The sequence below is a fragment of the Magnolia sinica genome, chromosome 5 (genome assembly GCF_029962835.1).
Source record: "Magnolia sinica isolate HGM2019 chromosome 5, MsV1, whole genome shotgun sequence".
Lineage (NCBI taxonomy): Eukaryota > Viridiplantae > Streptophyta > Magnoliopsida > Magnoliales > Magnoliaceae > Magnolia > Magnolia sinica.
The window spans coordinates 89,252,601-89,272,263 of NC_080577.1; the positions used below are offsets into that span (position 1 = coordinate 89,252,601).

General features: G+C 40.1%; 1 protein-coding gene across 1 annotated transcript; it reads left to right on the forward strand.

The window, feature by feature from the left end:
- Positions 1-16,137: 16,137 nt before the first annotated feature.
- LOC131247384 (ABC transporter G family member 36-like) lies at positions 16,138-16,898 on the forward strand. Its single transcript, XM_058247700.1, has 2 exons — positions 16,138-16,304; positions 16,633-16,898. The coding sequence occupies exons 1-2, from the start codon at positions 16,196-16,198 to the stop codon at positions 16,866-16,868; spliced, it is 345 nt and encodes a 114-aa protein (XP_058103683.1). The 5' UTR covers positions 16,138-16,195; the 3' UTR covers positions 16,869-16,898.
- Positions 16,899-19,663: the final 2,765 nt, after the last annotated feature.

The following is a 19,663-nucleotide window of genomic DNA, read 5'->3' on the forward strand; positions in this document are numbered from 1 at the left end:
ACACCAAAGTTCAGACCCCATCCAAGTGCTTTTAGATGTTTTAGGCATGATTTTCACATGGATATGGCTGATTTTCTATACATCCCATAACTAATGCACTGTGTCCACACTGGGAAGCTCCCATGACCCTAGTCCATGTCAGACATCCATCCCATGATCATCAGATGCACCCTTCCATGGTAGGCTATGGGCCTAAAAAAGAGGCTAATCCATGACTTAGGTGGACCACACAACTGACAACAGTTGAGAGTGGATGCCCTCCCATTGAAACCATCATGATCGTGTGTAGGGCCCACTGAGATGTGGTTGAGACATCCAGCCCATTCATTCATTGTGTGTGTCCCACTTACATGAGGTGTTACACCAAGTTTCAGCCGTATCCAAAACTCAGGTGGGCCCTACTAAGTGCTTTGGATGTTTTAGGCGTGATTTCACATGGTTCAGATAGTACAACTCACATGATTTCCGGAAATCAGTTTCCCATGAGGTCGAGCTCTGTGGGACCCACTGGGACCCACCATGATGATTTTTGTCAGACATCCACACCGTGCATTGGATGGGTCCCCTTTAGGTCATGGTATATTCTAAAAATCATTGGTATCCAAAACTCCAGTGGGCCACACCATCCGAAACTATGAAAAATTGTGCCTGAAACATTTAAAAGCACTTGGAGGGGCCCACCTGAGTTTTGGAATGGCCTAAAATTTGGCGTGATCCCTCATCCAAGAGAGACACACACAATAATGGACGGATTAGATGTCTGAACTACATCTCAGCGGGCCCTATAAATAATTAGGAAGGTTTCAATGGGTGGGCATCAACTCTCAACTGTGTTCTATAGTGTGGCCCACCTAAGTAATTGATTGGCCTGAATTTTAGGTCCATGGTCCACCATGGAAGGGTGTATCTAATAGATGGTGTGGAAGTCCGACACACACATCACATAGGCCACACAATTTGAAATTATTTAAAATCATGCCTAAGACATCTAAAAGCACTTGGTGGGGCCCACCTGAGTTTTGGAATGAACTAAAATTTGGTGGGACCCTTATTCAAGTGAGACACACAATAGATGGGTTAAATGCTAAAATCATATATCAGTGGGTCCAATAAACAATCAAGAAGTATTCAATGGGTGGGCATCCACTCTCAACCGTTGCCCTATGGTGTGGTCCACCTAAGTCATGGATTGGTCTGTCTGTTAGGCCCATGACCCACTATGGAAGGGTGCATCTAATTGACGGCGTGGAGCTCTCGACCTTATGGGAACCTGACTTTCCACACCATCAATTAGGTGCACCATTCCATGGCTGGCCATGGTCCTAAAGTAAGGCCAATCAATGAATTAAGTGGGCCATTGAAACCTTTCTAATTGTTTATGGTGCCCACGGAGATGTGGTTCAGACATCTAACCTGTCATTGCATGTCCTACTTAGATGAGGGGTCCCACTATATCTCAGGTCATTCCTAAGCTCAGGTGGGCCCCACCAAAGTGCTTTAGATGTTTTAGGCATGATTTTACATGGTTTCATATTGAGGGGTGTACACGAACCGAGCTAGCTCGGTTAGCTCGCTCGACTCGACTCGGTTTGAAGCTGAGTCGATTTTTTTTTTTTCAAGCTCTAAAATGAGTTCGAGCAGGCCCCAGCTTGACTCGATAGTTCGATTCGATCCAGTTCGGTGACTTGGTTAGTTTGCCATTAATGGTGCTCACCAAGTGTTTGATAAAATGTCTCAACGAAGTGTAGCCCACAGAGTTTTCAATAGCAGGGATTTAGTGCAACTGTTTCGCATGGCGAGAGTCCCATTTATGTTTGATGTGTATCATTTTGGCTCATACAGACATGAGCTAGCCAAACTGATGGGTGGAGTAGATGTCCCACCACATCATGGTGGGCCCCACCGAGCTCCCGCCCACAGGGACTTCCTTAAGTGGGGTTACCCAAAAGTCGCGTCCACCTGTACCCTAATGAGAGCGTCCCTTTTCTGGGCCCACCATAGATGGAGCACAGCCCCTAAAATCACGCTAGTCCGGTCGATCTTAAGCATGTGATTTCAACCATTGAGATCGGAGAACTGAGAGTTTCTTTTTTAACTATGCCTTTAAATAGCTACACCATGTCATTCTCATCTCCCACAACGGCCCCCACGCAGCGGACAGTTGATGTTAACATACACGTAAGCCAAAAATGAAGCCGACGTATATCTCAGGTGAGGCACATCACAGGAATAGAGGTGATTGAAGGCACACCATTGAAAATTTCCCAGGGCCCATTGTAACGCGTATTTGCCATCTAATCTGTGGATTAGGTAACAGTGGTGGCAAGGAAGGTATGTACATGAAACAAATATCTTTTTTTTTTTCTTGTTTTTTCTTGATTTTTATGTTGCTTAGAAGATATTTGATAAAATACCTGTAAAAATCATTGCTTCGGTTTTACACACAGAGGGATTTTGAAGGTGCAGTCAGGTGTTTGTGGAAATGCCTCAATGGCGAACTTGGCCCAAGCCGCTGACCAAACCGAGCCGAGCTGGCCAGTCAGGCTCGAGAACCGAGCCGAGTTCGAGCTGAGGGCAATCAGTGGCCAAGCCGAGTCGAGATGAGGCCAGCTCGACTCGTTTCGACTCGATGTACACCTCTAGTTTCAGATTGTGTAGCCCACCTGAGCTTCGTATAAAACTGATTTTTGAGACATCCTGTAACCTAGAGGGGACCCACCACATGCACGGTATGGATGTCCAACACATCACGGTGGGGCCCACAGAGCTCGACCTCGCCTTTTCCCATATACTGGGCTTGTGTGGGCCTGTGGTGATGTGTCTGTGAAATCCACTGACCATCGGACTCATCAGCCCACGACGAAAGCCCTAAAATCAGCAACATCCATGATTTAGGTTGACCACATTATCACTGACGGTTGGAGTGGATTCCATGGGTGGACGCCCCTCTCTCATCTGTTTCCTTTGATGTAGTCCACTGATCATGGGTCAGTCTGATTTTTGACCTTGGGGCCCACCGTGATGTTTCGTTTTTTGAACTCCATTTTAGGACATGGGACAAAAAATGAGCTGGATCCAAAACTCAAGTGGGCTGAAAACGTGAGGATTAAACGTCCCCAGTTGAAATATTCATGGGGCCACCGAAGTTTTGAATTGGGGTAATATTTGTGTTATCAGCTCATCCCAGTAGAAATGATGTTATGATCGGTATGGATGGCATTTAAACATCACTGTTAAACCCAGGGAGGTTTCAATGGTAGGAATTTCCCTACCCACCTTTTCCTTTAGTGCAGCCAACTTGAGTCTTTGATACTGCTTACCTTCTGTCTCAAAGTCATAAAATGAGGTCACAAAACGGATGGACCGGGTAGATTTCTCACAAATATCACGGTGGGCCCTACCTAGGTTTCCAAAACAGGGACTTCCTGCCAAAGGCTTTCGCAGGAAATCCACGTCCGACGTACTACTGGTTCATCTCTCATTTTCCTCAATTTAAGGACATGCCAGTCATTCATCAAGCCCACTTGAGGTACATAGAATCTGATAAGTGGTGTTTGCACACCATTTTATATGGACCATCTACAAATGGACGGTTCGGATCATTCTACATATCTACTCTTGAATTAAAAATACCTTTGCAGAAGTATTATGCGAATAGAAGCTGTCTAATGCAGGAAGATGTCTAACAGAGCTTAGGACGGAAGGAGCATTTATTGATTCATTGTAAGGGGAGCGACTCCGACCAATCATGTTTTACCACTAGCCTTTTGGCTACTGAAGCCTTCAGTATCTAATCCGCTCTCATCATTGTCAGCCCTATTAAAATGAAGGCCTAAGAAAAACTCTTTCCCTTGGTGTGGCCCACCTGATCTGCCGACCCCTAGCCCTAAAATACCTTCACACACCTGATAGTTAGAGTGGATTTTGGAAACACATCATTGTGCCAAGTCTCTTATTCATCTTTGAAACTCAGTTTGTAGGTTTGGAGCCCATGTTTGGTCCATCGAACCCATTGATCTGATGGCCCCCATTATGGATGGACCGTTCTAAAAAATTCCCCTCAGTCTGTCAGCTCTAACCTTTCGATTAAAATAAAAATGCCTGAGCAATTGGGATTTTTATTTATTTATTTGGGAACGGTCAATCCATGATGGGGCTGTCAGATCAGTGGTTTGGATAGACCAACCATGGGCTCCAAATCTAAAAAACTTAGTTTTCTATTGAGAATTTCGTTTCAGGCATAATCAGGTTTAAGTCACGAGTAGGGTTACACCCACGCTCAGCCCAATTATTAATTAGGCTCAAATTAACACCAAAATCCATACTCCACCTAGATTTGTACACGAATGGAGTCACTTTGGCCAGCTCACTAGACTCGAAAAAGCTTGACTTGCCTTGGTTGGAAATTGGATTCGAACCGAGTTGAGCTAGTTTTTGGAGCTTGAAAAAAATTTCAAGCCGAGTTCGAGCTTGTTCGAGCTCAACTTGACTTAGATTTAATCGGCTTGGTGACTCGATTATTTTGATTTTGATGATGATCACCGAGTGTTTGATAAAATGACTCAACAAAGTGTTATTTCTTGGACTGCCATCATATCACAATATTCTTGAAATGAGCATTTGAGGAAAAATTGAAGAAACAAATCACAAAAAAAAAGAAGAAAAACTTAACATTGTAGGTCTTCCCTCATATCTTGATCTTGATGTTGATCACCCAGTGTTTGATGAAATGGTTGTAAAGTATTGTTACTATTTTGCATTCAAAGTATAGGAAATTGAAGATGTATTTTATGTATTTGTGAAAATGTCACATAGGCTCGAACTCGGCCTGAGCTTGCTTGAGCTGCTGATCGAGCCGAGCCGAAATCAAGTTGGGATTGGTTGTTGGCCAAGCCAAGCCGATCTATGCCAGGCTAGACTTGGTTTGACTCGTGTACAACTCTACTTACACCCATACCTAGTTCGTGTGGGGCTGGGCGTAGGCCCCCACTCAACACTTGTCAACCCTACAATCAATTTTGGGGATTATCATTTTTAAATGCTTCTTAGACCCTATTTGGTTGGGACACAGATGTGGCCTTGGTGTTGTGTTGACGTGGTAACTTCTGTGAGTCCCACCATGATGTATGTGTTATATCCACACTGTCCATCCATTTTGCGAGATCATTTGAGGGCATGACCCCAAAAGTGAGATAGATCCAAAGCTCAAGTGGATCACACCACATATAATAGTGGGTACAGTGTCACTCACTGTTGAAACCTTTCTAAAGTCCACCATGATGTTTATTTGCCATCCAACCTCTTCATAAGATCACACAGACCTGGATGAAGGGAAAACACAAATATCAGCTTGATCCAGAACTTGTGTAGCCCCCTAGAAGAAGTTTAGTAGGCGTTCAACCCAATCTGCCCCATCCGGCAAAATGGATGGACAGTGTGGATATAACACATACATCAAGGTGGGGCCCACAGAAGTTTACCACATCAACACACCACCGAGGTCAATGGCCGAACCATGCAATCTGCATCCGTTTGGTTATCACTTAAAATTGAGTTCACCTCATCGTAGATCATTATGATTAGAGATAATAATTTATATAAATTATGGGTTTTGTCAATCTATAATTATTATGGTAACCAATAATTTCTAATCCATAATTATTGTTAATTGAAATGAGAAGAAGTCATTTTTTAGTGACAACCAAACAGGCCCTTAGATTCCTTACCAACCATTTTTGAATGGTGGGACATGTGGGCAGCTAACTTTCAATATGTGGGTGCGCACCGAAGCCCTCGTTCTATATTAAATTAATAGATTTTGGGTTCATTGTATGTTTTGAGATTCTGGCTTCTGCATTCGTATGTTTCTATTAGTGGACCACTCAATGTCTTTTTGACTTCTCTGGGTCTCAATTCTCTCGCTTTGGTGATGTGTCAGTGGCTACTTTTGGTGGGTTGGGTTAGGTTATGTTGGGTTGGGTCATGTCAATTGTGCTTGACCCATTTACAACTAAATGGTCTGGGTCAAGTTAGGTAGGGTAGCTCAAGTGGTCTTGGTATCGATTCCCGAGAGCGAGGGGGAAAGTTTTAAAAACCTGATTTTAATCTTTTTCAACCGTGTGAATTTTCATTTAAATATTTTTAAGTTTAAGAGGAAATTTTTTTTAAAATAAAATCCAAAATTTATTTAAATATTTTTACTTGATCAAAGCCTTCCCCATGAACTATTGAATTTGCTATTGCTGATCTTTCAGAGCTCACGAAGTCTCTCATTGATTTATCTTTGATGAAGAGAAATTGAGAGCCCAACATGTCAGCCGTCGAGTAAGACCAAGGGATCACAGCATTCACACTAGGTAAACTCCACACATGTGTGATGGAGAGGTTTCTCCTCTTTCTTGCAGGGGTGACAATACAAAAGTCATGCTCACCTGCGCACCTACTCACGTGCGCACCATTGCACACGGGTCATGGGCGTCTAATCTGAACAGTCCATGTGATGCAGAATCCCATGAAAACTCAGGGAACAAATTTTCACGTTGATCTAAAATTATGTTGGGTCATAGCAAAGAGAAATGCAAATCAAGGGAGGAAACTGTTTTCATTTTTCATGGCCCACAAAAGTTTTGGACCAAAGTAAAAATTGGATCAGGTGGTTTCATGAGGTGCTACTTCATGTGGACTGTTCAGATTTTGGAATTACATCACATATGATGAGTTTTCAAAAAAGATCACACGAGTTCCGTGCGAACTGGTGCGCAGCGGAGCATTTAGCTATATATGCATGTGTGTGCATATGGGAAATGGTTCTATGCGCCCCACTGTGATGCGTGTTAAACATCTACCCCATCAATCAAATGCACCATTCCATGGTGGGCCTCAAGCTTAAAAATCAAGTCAATCCATGACTTGTGTGGGCCACACCACATACAAAAGTCGAATGGGGTTACCCTCCCATTAAAACATTTATAATCATTTGTTGGGCCCACCGAGATGTGGTTCACAAATCCAGCCCATCCATTATGTGTGTCCCACTTGGATGAGGGGTCAGACCAAGTTTCAAACGCATCCAAATTTCAGGTGGGCTCCACCAAGTGCTTTTATATGTTTAGGCATGTCTTCACATGACTTTAGATGGTATGGCCCACCTGAGTTCCGTATATGACTGATTTTTGAGATATCCTATAATTTAAAGGGGACCAATCAAATGCGCGGTGTTGATATTCGACACGCATCATGGGGGGGCCCACACAACTCGACACTTCTAGATCATCCTCCATATATATATATATATATATATATATATATATATATATATATATATATATATATATATATATAATGGAGAGCTAGCGATGTCGGGTGAATAGAACAATGTCAAATAATCGAAACAAATGCTGAATATATAAATAATAAAGATCTTGAGTATTGAAATTTTGATTCTAAATAATTCATAGGACAACCTTCACTTAAAATTTTAAGCATGACAACTTTATTTTACGAATGTCTTTAAAATCAAAACTTCAAACTAGTAAAAGTAAATTAAAGAATTACAGCATTTACCACATAACTGAAATAAAATGCATCTAACCACAAAAAATAATAATAAAGCATTCACCACATGGCATAAGGAATTATAGTAGTTCGGTGCTTAAAAACAGCCACACCTACTCCACTCCCAAAATTACTTCCCTCATAATTTTGGCTTTCACTATAAAAAAGTTTTCACAAGGTCACATTAATAACTTGATACAGTATCTTATGATTTTCACAGGTTATTACAATAAAAACTCAAACTGAGATTTTCACATGCTATCTTAAATATCATAGGAGATCTAAGAAAAACCTAAACAGAGTTTTAGAAGGTATACTTATCTTCAATCATAAAAGACGTAACAGAAGTAGAGCTGGGCATCGGACCGAGTTGAATCAGATTGGGCCCAACTCGACCAGATCCGAGTTCTGCATGGCCTGACCCGAACTCGAACAGAACCGGGACTGAGTCCTGGTCCTCTGACCTAATCCGATCCTAACCCATGTGGCCCTGGACCGATTCGAGTTCGACTCGGTTAGGAAAACCGAGTCGGATCAGATTCGCCCAGTTTCGGATCCGATCCAAGAAAAACAAAAAAGAGGAGAGAGAGAGAGAGAGAGAGAGAGAGAGAGAGAGAGAGAGAGAGAGAGAGATTTTGTACCTTGATATGACAAATGGCATCATGAAGTAATACGCATAGCTCTAGAAGATCCAAGCAAGAACGGCTACCGACATCCCTGTAAAAGCATACCCTGCATATGCGATAATGTCCAGCAGTGGAGCTTCACCGCTCCCCAATGAATACAGCAGGACTTTCAGCAAGGCGACCTGCAAGAACCATCCGAGCAGTCCCTTACTCCCTTTGTGAATTGTAGGCTCAGAGCTTCTAGGCTAAACCTGCATTTACCACAGGAGAAAAATATTAAAAGAAAAGGGAGGGATTAAAAAAACAAAATGTGATATGAAAAGGAAGCTTTTAGAGCTATGCAAATGGGATTCGCTCGTTCGACTCACACCACAGGTCTAGGTGGGTCACATTTGTGAGATCCAGATCACCAAGCATGTCCCAGAGTATATGCATGCAAGAAAACAAAATCAGGCTGGTCTTGCTCATCAAGTGGGCCAGATGTTCCTCAGGAAAAATGGGAGGTATTATATGGAGTGCTTGATTAGAATAGATGGTTTTGGAAATAATCCAAGGGGTAGACATAAAGAGCTTTGCTACGTGCATATGAATGTGCAGTAAAGCTCATGTACATGCCAACATGTGCCAGCATGACACGACGGGTCCAAGATCCAATCCATCCATCAGAAAGGCACCATTATATTGATGCCCTAGCCCAAGAATCAGGTTGATCTAAGCTGGCCAAAAGTTTGCAAAACAAGAGTATGCCTATGAAAAACTTGAATTTTTCTAACCCATCCAAATATGTTTAGAATTAGGGCTCACATGCCGAGTGGACAACATTTATTTATGACAATTATGGGAAAAATTGTACAATGTCGGACATAGCCACTATATACGTAATATACAGGTATATCAATCTGAACGAGCAAATCATCCAGTGTAATTTGTCTCCTTTCAAAAATCAAAATAATACTAGTAATAATTGTCCAGTGTACATGTTGTACACATGCCTGCTTATTTTGAACCACACAAAGTGGGTCCCATTGTGGATGGAGCATAGCTCTAAATCACACTCAGACATTCTTAACCATCTGATTTAACTACTGAATTTGGACCATAGAACATTTTCTTTTACCATCAATTTGATGGTTATCATTTGAATGGTTAGGATCGTACAATCTATGTAATTTAGACATTGGGACCCATGATTTGGACAAGCCAGATTGGCATGCATGTATTCCACATGCACAGAAGATGAGTTGCTGGACCAGAGAGGGGACTAGTTTGCCTGATTTTACTTTGCCCTTCTTCAAATCAGTTTAAAATAAAGCGACTAGCAGTATCAGAATGCAAGGGAGCACTAACCTTAATACTTGCTCAGGAGCCTTAGCAATGCGCTCTTGAAAACATGCCCAACTTCTTTTATCGTCATTTCCCTGCATGGAGGATCCAAAAGAAGCACATGTAAAGATCTGAGCATCTTGAAGCATAATTCCAAAATCAACCATGGAGTCATACCTTGAACAAATTATTTAAACAACTAAAACAGGTCGGACAAATCTATAACAGGAAATAATCCAACTAGATGAACACCAAGATGTCAGAAAAGGAAAATAATAACTTTATGACATTCACATCTCAGAAAAAGGTTTCACTACTTCAAACTTCAGTTGGGAAATCTGTAAATACAAAGGTTAAAAAGGAATTGATCAGCCATTGTATTTAGTTGGGAAATCAATTCTGTCGTTTATTGATTGTACTGACCTGATTTTTGTGCCAGGTCATCTATGCAGTGGGCCCCTCCCGATCAGTTGCTTGGATGTCACATATGTGGTTCATGTTGGCATGCAGACCTATGGTGTGTGTCTGCATGTGGAGGTGCTTGTGGGATTATCAACACTTGTTTGCATGAACTACATCAAAATAATAGTTTGCTTCCTGCTTTGTTATTTTTAATTGAGCTCTTTTTTCTTTTAAGCTGACTTTTTGTTTATGCACTATTCCTTCATACTTGCTTGAGATCATCTCCAACCTATTTTCAATTATCGTCCTTTTCAATTCTTCCCATTTTAAATTTTCTTTGCATAAATATTTAAAATAAGGCAACATTTTGAACTTTTTGTGCCATGTTGTGCATATTAGATGATAAACATTTAACATGCATTAAGAATATTAAGAATCATGTAATATAGTACTGTGTAAAATCTTCATGCTTTTTTTTTTTTTTTCCAACAAAAAAAGGTGTAGTTTTCACAAGCAATCATGAGAAATCCCTAATGATGCATTTGGAAAACTAAGTGGAATTGCAAACCTCTCTTTTATAGTGACAATCCACTGACAACACCATCATTACCTTTAAATCCCATCCAATCCACCCTAATCCATTCAAATTTGCCTGGGACGTGTTTGGTTTGAGGGATTGGAAGGGATGGGAAGGTTTAATCCCGGGATTGGTCAAGCGTGCCAAACAGACTAGATATAGCAATCCCGGGATATAGCAATCCCATGGATCTTAAGACAATCCACTGACAACACCATCATTACCTTGAAATCCATGCCATCCACCCTAATATCAGCTCGATCCATCATTTCCTAGAAGTTGATGATGGCTTCCTTGAAAATCACCATCAATAGCTCACAAAACAAAAGTTATTGAGACAATGTGTTAGATTGCACCATTATTTCATGTAAATATCATGATATTTTGTGCCACATTAGAAAGAAAGAAAGAAAGAAAAAGAAAAAGATTAGGTAGCATGCACATACTAACATAAACCATGTCCAACATCATGTCCAAAATCAAAAGTAAAAAAACTTAACAAGTACATACTGACATATAGATTAGGTAAAACTTTCATACATTCAAAACCCTCTATATGATGAATGCCTTTGTGGCATGTAACTAAATGAACCTTGTCCATAATAGTAACCCCCTCCTCCACCTCCACCTTCGTCGCCAGATTCATCCTTCGGTTCTCTTTTTACTGATTCAACTGCAGGAGAACTCTTGGGCGACTCCGAGCTGGATGTGTCCAAAAAATGGTCATTCACCTCTGCTGAATCGGATGGTGGGAATCCCTTCCCATCGTCGTCATTCACAGATGCAAGAACTTTTTTTAGACGCTTTTTATGATCCGATTTGTACGGGATTCCCAATAGCCTATAAAATGCTGCAAGACTTTTAACAAACTTTGATGGTCTACTTGTGCCTGCTTCAGCATCATGTTGTCTCGGAGGTGGATGTTGTTGTTTGGTACTTCTTGATCTGTATGCCATTTTCATGCTTTCTTTGATGGCTTCTTTATAATCTCGTTCTTCTTGCTCCCTTAAAATTTTATCTTGTTCCTCTTCTCTACTAATGGTGGTTGTGGAAGGCCTGGAACTAGAGCTAGAGCCAGTTGCAGTTCCTCTGCTAAACCCTTTTTCATTTATAAGAGGCCTACTTCTATATATTCTTTGGTTAGTTGTATTGGTTGTAGTTACAGGGTGAGGGTTGTGGGAAGTCTTTATATTAGAATCGAGAATGGCTCCAAATAAATCTCGGACCTCCTGAGAAACTTTGCTACAAGGTGCGGCATCTCCTTCCCGACAAGCCAAATGTAATTTGAGTCGATTTGTTTTGTTGACAAACTGTTTTCCACACAACTTACATTTCAACTTTATCTTTCCATCCTGGGAGTAGGTTTAGACTCCCTAATCCCAAATATCCGTCAATGACATATCTACTGTATATCTGGTTAGGTTAGGACAAAAAAAAAAGAGTTATGAATGAACGCAATTACCTAACAATATAATAAAAGTTTTAAACAACATTATCTAATTAAATAGTACTAATGAAAAAAGAGAAATATTCATCCACCCATGAAACATAACTATAAAACTTCAATGTAACTGTTTTAACAAAATTACAAATAACATGATATAACAAAATTAGAAGACATTAAAATCATATTGCAGCTGCAGGCACTGTCTCTTCTATCTTGTCACTCTCCTCTTCATCAAACTCCTCATCAATAGAGGTCTCTTTCCCCCACATCGGACGCAGCCAATCCTGAGTACAAATGAGCACTTCAACTGATTCAGGTGTAAGTGAGCTTCTATACTTGCTTACGACCCTACTCCCCGTACTAAAAGCGGATTCTGAAGCCACAGTTGAAATTGGAATTGATAATATATCGTGTGCCATTAACGAGAGCACAGGGTACTGCAACTTACCAGATCTCGTCCTCCACCACTCCAAAATGTCAAAATCATCGCCCTTGTTTAGAACTAGAATATCCTCCTTGAGATACTCTTCAAGTTCTGATCTATGCATCTGTGCTTGAGTCCCTTTCAATTGTGTATAGTAAGACATGAAATTATCTGTCGTGTCTTCTTGCAATTCATCAACAGCAGAACTAGAACCCGCATGAGGAGATTGTTCTTTTGCGGCGCACGCATACAAATTGTATAATTCACTGGCTGCACTAGAAATCTTTTCGGCCTCAGCAACACCCATCACACCATACAACCTATTACATATGAAGCCAACCATAAACATCTTGTACCGAGGATCAAGAACAACCGCAACATCCATTAACAGACTACACTCAGACCAATACTTGTCAAACTTTACCTGCATACCTATAGTTTACCTGCATACCTATAGTCATGAAGTGTAAAAAGTCTTGTCCACTACTACTTTTACGCAAGACATCTTTTACCTTCCAAAGTTTAGGTAGAAATATATTTGCTGTTGGATACTTGCAGCCTGAAAATTTCTTCATGCTGTTGTAAAAAATAGAAAGGAACTTACGAACTGATTCAACTCTTGACCAGTCATCTTCAGAAAGTAGCCAAATAAACGCACCATCACGCTCCGCATAGTAAGAGAAGGCAGGTCTCAAAGCTATCGCTGAATCTAACATTTCAAAAGTTAAATTCCAACGTGTCGTGACATCTAACTTCATTGTTCTCTGAGTTGACAAATTCAACCGCTTCACGATCTCATTCCATGCATGTAATCGTGAAGGTGACCCCCATATGTACTTCACACTCTCTCTTATATTTTCGATCGTGGGATCGATTGTTTTAAGGCCTTCTTGTACAATCAAGTTTAGGATGTGGGCACAACATCTAACATGAAATATTTTTCCACCAAAATACAAGTCACCAGTGGGCTTAAATTGGTTGCGCAAATTCATTATCACGCTATCATTTGCAGAAGCATTGTCTAGTGTAATTGTCGAAATCTTCTTCTCAATTCCCCACTCCATTAGACATCTGTGTATGCAGTCTGAAATCATCAAACCATTATGAGGAGGCGCAAGATAACGGAATTTTTTTATTCTCTTGCAAAGCCTCTATTCAGCATCAACGTAGTGAGCAGTTAGGGACATATACCCCTTTCGTTGATTGGATGCCGTCCACAAATCTGATGTCAAGCTAATTTGAGAAATCATGGCTAACTCTCCTTTCAACTTGACCTTCTCACCTTCATACATCTTCATACACACCCTCCTGATTGTTGTACGAGAGACCTTCTCGTATCTGGGGTTAAGGCATTTGAGTAGTCCAACAAAAGCAGCACTCTCTACCATCTGAAATGGTCTTTCATCTGAAATAATTAACTTAGCCGTCCACTCATTCACTAACTCTTTGTCATACTTGTACATGGACACTGATGGACCCCCCACAGATTGTGAAAATGAAAGTGTTTGTTGCCTTACCCCACTTCTTGCTTTTTTAAGACACTTTGCTAGATGTTTCTTCAATGTTGTGGTCGAACCATCTGCTTGCTTAGCGTACTGACTCTTGCAGTGTTTGCATTGTATCTTCACTTAACCGTTCTTCAGGGTTACTTCTTCAAAATCTTCCCATACTGCCGACCTCTTTTTCGTATTTCCCGTAACATGTGACTGTGTGGTACTAGTATCAACCATGTTGATGGGCACCTCTTCATGTTCAACACCTAATCTTTCATCTTCAAGGATCATCGGTGATGTAATTGATCGACCACCAGGGGCCGGGAACAGGGTATTGGAAAGACCCTCGCTTTCCATCTGATAGTTGAAATATACTAAATCATATTAGCATTAGCAATCTAATGCTAACAGAGTTATACTAAATCCTAAATTAGTTACCCATCCAAGGTTGGATAGATTGTAATTCTTTCATATTCCCATTTAAACATCCACGTCGAAAATCCGGCAGCATCTCCCCATGCCTCTCCAGATAAGTTAATTTTACGTTACATTCCGATGCCAAATATCTAAAGCAATGTAAAGATATTTGGCATTGAATATGAAACAAAAGAAACATATCTAGAGAGAAACGAGGAGATGGACTGCGGATCAGGCATGAACATTTAAATAGGTTATATGAAAGCATACTATCTATCTAACCTTGAACTGTCCAAAAAGGGACAATTTGAATGATTTCTATGTCACCAAAAACACACTATATCTATGTATGGCCACATAGAAATCGTCAAACGGATAACTAATTATCTAACTTACAAGTAACAATTAAATCCTAAATTAGTTACCCATTCAAGGTTAGATAGATTGCAATACTTTCATATTCCCATTTAAACATCCACGTCGAAAATCCGGCAGCATCTCCCCATGCCTCTCCAGATAAGTTGATCTTACGTTACATTCTAGTGCCAAATATCTAAAGCAATGTAAAGATATTTGGCATTGGATACGAAACGAAAGAAACATATCTAGAGAGAAACGAGGAGATGGATCGCGGATTAGGATGAACATTTAAATAGGTTATATGAAAGCATACTATCCATTTAACCTTGAACTGTCCAAAAAATGGGACAATTTGAGTGATTTCTATGCCACCAAAAACACACCATATCTATGTATGGCAACATAGAAATCCTCAAACGGGTAACTAATTATCTAACTTACGAATAACAATCACAAGTCACAACTATAAACCAACAAGTCACAATAATAATTTAAGAAGAAAAAATGTAATACATATTAAGTTAACTATATAATGAGAAAAGCGAAGAAGCAATGTAATATAATTAGTTAATTATACAATTGTTAGCCCTACAAGCACCTTTAGACATGCAAGTTATACAATATTTTCATGATTTTGAAAATGATTTTACCTAGCCCATTTGAGCAGAGTATCAACTTGATTTTTGTGCTTCTAAGAAAATTGAGTAGGGGTGAGAAGTCACTGAAACCAACTATTTGGGGTCAGCCCCTAATCTTATTTTTTTTGCCCCAGATGATCTTTACAGTGCGACCCACCTGTTGCACGGATTGGATTTTCTAAATATGCGACAAGTTGGAGAAGAAAGTGTCTTCTTGAGTTCTTGTTATATTATGAAACATAAAATTCAACACATGGGATGAAATGTTTGGCCCAGAATCATATCTCTGATTTCTCACTTACTTAGGGCTACCAAGTGCAAATAGCCCCCATGCTCCATTGAGCTTTTTTGGCACATTGAGCTTTTAGGCCCACCGAGTCGTCTCTCACGTGGAGTAGACCCTGTTTTTGGGCTATTTGTATGGTCTCAGAATCCCAAATCTCTTTACAGGCCAAGCAAGTCTTGGGCTCTCTTGAAATCCAACAAGGTAGGCCTAGGCAATTTAGAAAGGTGGCTCTTGCTTTGGCCTTATGGGGTCACAAATTTAGGAGTTGCAGTACTAAAGAATTTTGATGCCCACCCAAAAAACTACTGGTTCTGGATTGGAGCAGCAGCCCTTTTTGGATTCATCATCCTTTTCAATGTTCTCTTCACTCTTGCTCTCATGTATCTAAATCGTAAGTAGTATTTCATTGCCATTTTTTATTTTTATTTTTTTTTTGCTTCAAGTTTGTATGTAGGGAACTGTAATGTCTACATTGGGAGGGTAATGTAGTCATGATAAAGATTGTTTGACACATTCTCTGGAAAGTCTTGCAATGACCAAATTGCACTTTATTTTCCTTCCCTTCAACTGCTTGATCTTGATTTTTCTTGTTTTGTTACAGCTTTAGGTAAGCCACAAGCTGTTATATCTGAAGAAGCAGCGAATGCGATGGAAGGCAACCCAGAAGAATCAAATGAAGAGGCAAGGATCAAAAGAAAAGGATCAAAAGGTGGTTCTGTCCCACGTTCTTTATCGGCTTCAGATGGAAACAATACAAGTAAGAAAACCCAACAAATTCGCCGATAACATCGTGAAGTATTCGTTTCTTGTCTAAAGCTGTGTTGTTGTAATGTTGAATTGCATTGTAATAACTAGTTCAATAGAAAGAAATGAAAAAAAAGTGCATCTTCTTTCAACATGGATTCTGGCATAGGTATTAGAATTTGGTCATTTTCCTCTTCTATGGGACTAACTAATGCCTTCAATTCCGTAGTGCATCTAAACACAGTCTTACTATATATGTAGTAAATGTAAAATTTCCAAATTTGATATTCTAAAGAATAGAAAAATTGAGGCATCTTGACCTTGGCTTGTATTTTTTTCAGGAGAAATGGCAATTCGGCGCATGAGCAGTCAAGCTAATGGGGGACTTAGTCGGAATGCTGACTCGTCTCTCGAGTTGACCATGGGTGTTGCGCTTAAGAGAGGAATGGTTCTTCCATTCACTCCTTTAGCTATGTCATTTGACGACATAAAATATTACGTCGACATGCCTGCAGTAAGTTTTATTCTTTTTCATCTGTGTTTTTATTTTCTAATAACAGTTAGAGGAAACTGGTAGAATCTTAGTTAACTCAAAAAAAAAAAAAAAAATCCCTATTTTCTTCATTTAAGATGATAGTGGCATTTTTTGCAGTTCTTTAGAAAACCATGTTGGTGTTTTCAGTCATTCAAGGCATATCTAGAAAAAGGAAATATACGACACCCAATAAAATGCACTTGGGCGGCCCAAAATTTGGTGATGCCAACTATTCTTGCGGTGGGGCCTTAGGTGAATGGAAGATGCCCAAAAATCTCCCCCATCTGATGATCCTATCTGTCTTATTGTTGCCCATTGTACTAGTCGGTGCTACATGGGCCTAAAAATGAGGTAAATCCAAATCTCAAGTAAACCACCTCATAGGAAACAATATTGATTGAATGCTCAACATTAAAAACTTACTAAACCACAAAAGTTTTGATCAAGCTGATATTTAGTTTTTCTCCTTCATCCAAGTCCATATGACCTAATCAACAGTTTGGATGTCAAATATACATTACAGTGGGCCCCACGTGGATGTTAACCCTGGACATTTAATCAGTACTGTTTTCCTATAGTGGATGCCGTAAAGTGAGCTATCAAAATGGAAGGATGGTGCAGACAAAACACATACATCATGGTGGGGCCACAATGCACCAGCTACTGGACATCACAATGAGCCTTAAAAAATTTTAATGGTGGCATTCATCATTCCATGTGTCATGGTACACATGAGATTTAGATGGGTCTCATTTTTTTTTTGTTTCATTTCTAAAACGAGCAGGCAAAATGGAAGAAAGGGTACGATGCAATCCGCGTCCTTGCATTTAGAGCAGGGCATCGGACCGAGTCGAATGGGGATTCAACAATCAACACCCACCATTGGAAAATAAGAAGAGGATTTATAAGAAGAAACTATCAAAGATTCAAATCAAAATAGAATCCTCACCAAAACCTGATTCAATCAAGGAGGAGGAGAGGAGACTGGCATCGGGCGAACGGACGTTGAAGAAGAAGAGGAGAATGGAGAGGAAGAACCAAAGAAGATTGTCCGTCGGGCAGGCAGCAGATCGTCGGGCAGCAGTGCTCGTTCCGTCGTCCGTCGTTCGGGTGCGGTTAGGGTAAGAAAAGAGGGGAAATGGAGAGGCAGTGAAAAAAAATGAGGTTAGAAATGTTAGGGTAAAAAAAAACTGAAAAAGATGTTTTATAGCACCCGCCCGCCGCTCGGGTCGGGTCTGTTCGGGTCGGGTCGGGTACATTCGAGTCGGGTATACGGGTCGGGTCGGTCCGGACATAGGGCTATCTAGACCCGATCCGAAAATAAACGGATCTGGAAATTCTAACCCGATCAGGCCCGATCTTGACCGTCGGTTCTGTTCGGAACGGGCCTGATCGGGTCTGATCGGGTCGGATCCGGCGGATCGGGTCAAAAATGTGCACATCTAAACAGAAGCTCCTAGCAGAAGGACCTCTTTCTTGAATGTAGATGACGCCGTGTTCAATCAGATAAAAATGGTCTAGAGTTCTATAGATTTTAATTTTGTTAAACTCAAATGCTACTTAATTTAATTCTCTTAGATCTCAAAGAGGAGTATAGTTTGCTCTCTTACATTAAACTTTAAAAATTTGAGACTAAAGGGAATTGAATAAGTTATTAAAATAAATTATAAATACCAACCAATAGCTTGCCAATGACTTGACCCTCTCTCTCTCTCTCTCGCAGAAGAATTCTAATAATTAAATTGTGTAATTCAGAATGAGAGAAAACCTCAATTTATAGGCAAAGAATTTAAAACTTCAGTTAGCCAAAGACATGCTTCGACTAGCCCAAGTTTAGCGGATTTTGTTCAACGGATTTCAAATTGTGCAGAATAAAAATTATCCAAAATTCGACTGGCCCGAGGTCAAGTTCAGCTGACCGAACATCACAATTCAACTAGCCAAATTTGCCGTTCGGATGGCCGAATTCTTGCAAATTCCAAAAATAAATGTTGCTGGAATTTCATTTTAATTTTCTCAGGCTGATTGAATTTCAAGCTTGGGCTAGCCGAACTAAAACTTGAGCTAACTGAATTTCCAATAAAAGTTGTTATTTGCTCGGGCTTGAAAGTTGGGCTGGCCGAATTCCAGACAAAAATAAATGTAAAAACTGATGATCAAACATTTTTTAAAACACCTAATCTTAAGGTCTTTCTAGGGTTTATACTACCTGAGATATATATAAAATATCTGATTCATTTTGACTTGAACTTTGTCTTGGACTTCATCTTGAATTTGGGCTTGCTCTTTTCTTGAACATAAGACAATCTTGAGCTTGATCTTCTCTTGAACATAAACTGATCTTGAGCTCGATCTTCTCTTGAACATAAACGATCTTGAGCTTAATCTTTTCTTGAAGTGATTTATCTCACGAAATTTGACAACCTATGTAACATCCTAGCACTTACTCTATATATATATATATATATATATATATATATATATATATATATATATATATATATATATATAGGCATGCTCACCTACGCACCTATGCACATGCACACCTTTGCACACGTGTCATTGGTGTCAAATCCGAACGGTCCATAGGATGCGGAATCCCATGAAACCTTAGGACGGGGTGAATTTTCACCCTAATCTAAGATTCTGATGAGCCATAGTAAAGAGAAATTCAAATCAAGGGAAGAAACTGTTTGCATTTTTATGGCCCACCGAAGTTTTGGTTCAAAGTAAAAATTGGTACCAGGGGGTTTCATTAGGTTTTGCTTCATGTGGATTGTTCAGATTTTCGAGACTCGTCGGATATGATGAGTTCTCAAAAAAGTTTGTAGGTAGTC

Coding starts and splice junctions, on each gene's coding strand:
- LOC131247384 (XM_058247700.1), top strand. CDS start 16,196: ATGGAAGGCAACCCAGAAGAATCAAATGAAGAGGCAAGGATCAAAAGA. Junction 16,305..16,632: donor TTCAGATGGAAACAATACAA/GTAAGAAAACCC, acceptor TATTTTTTTCAG/GAGAAATGGCAATTCGGCGC.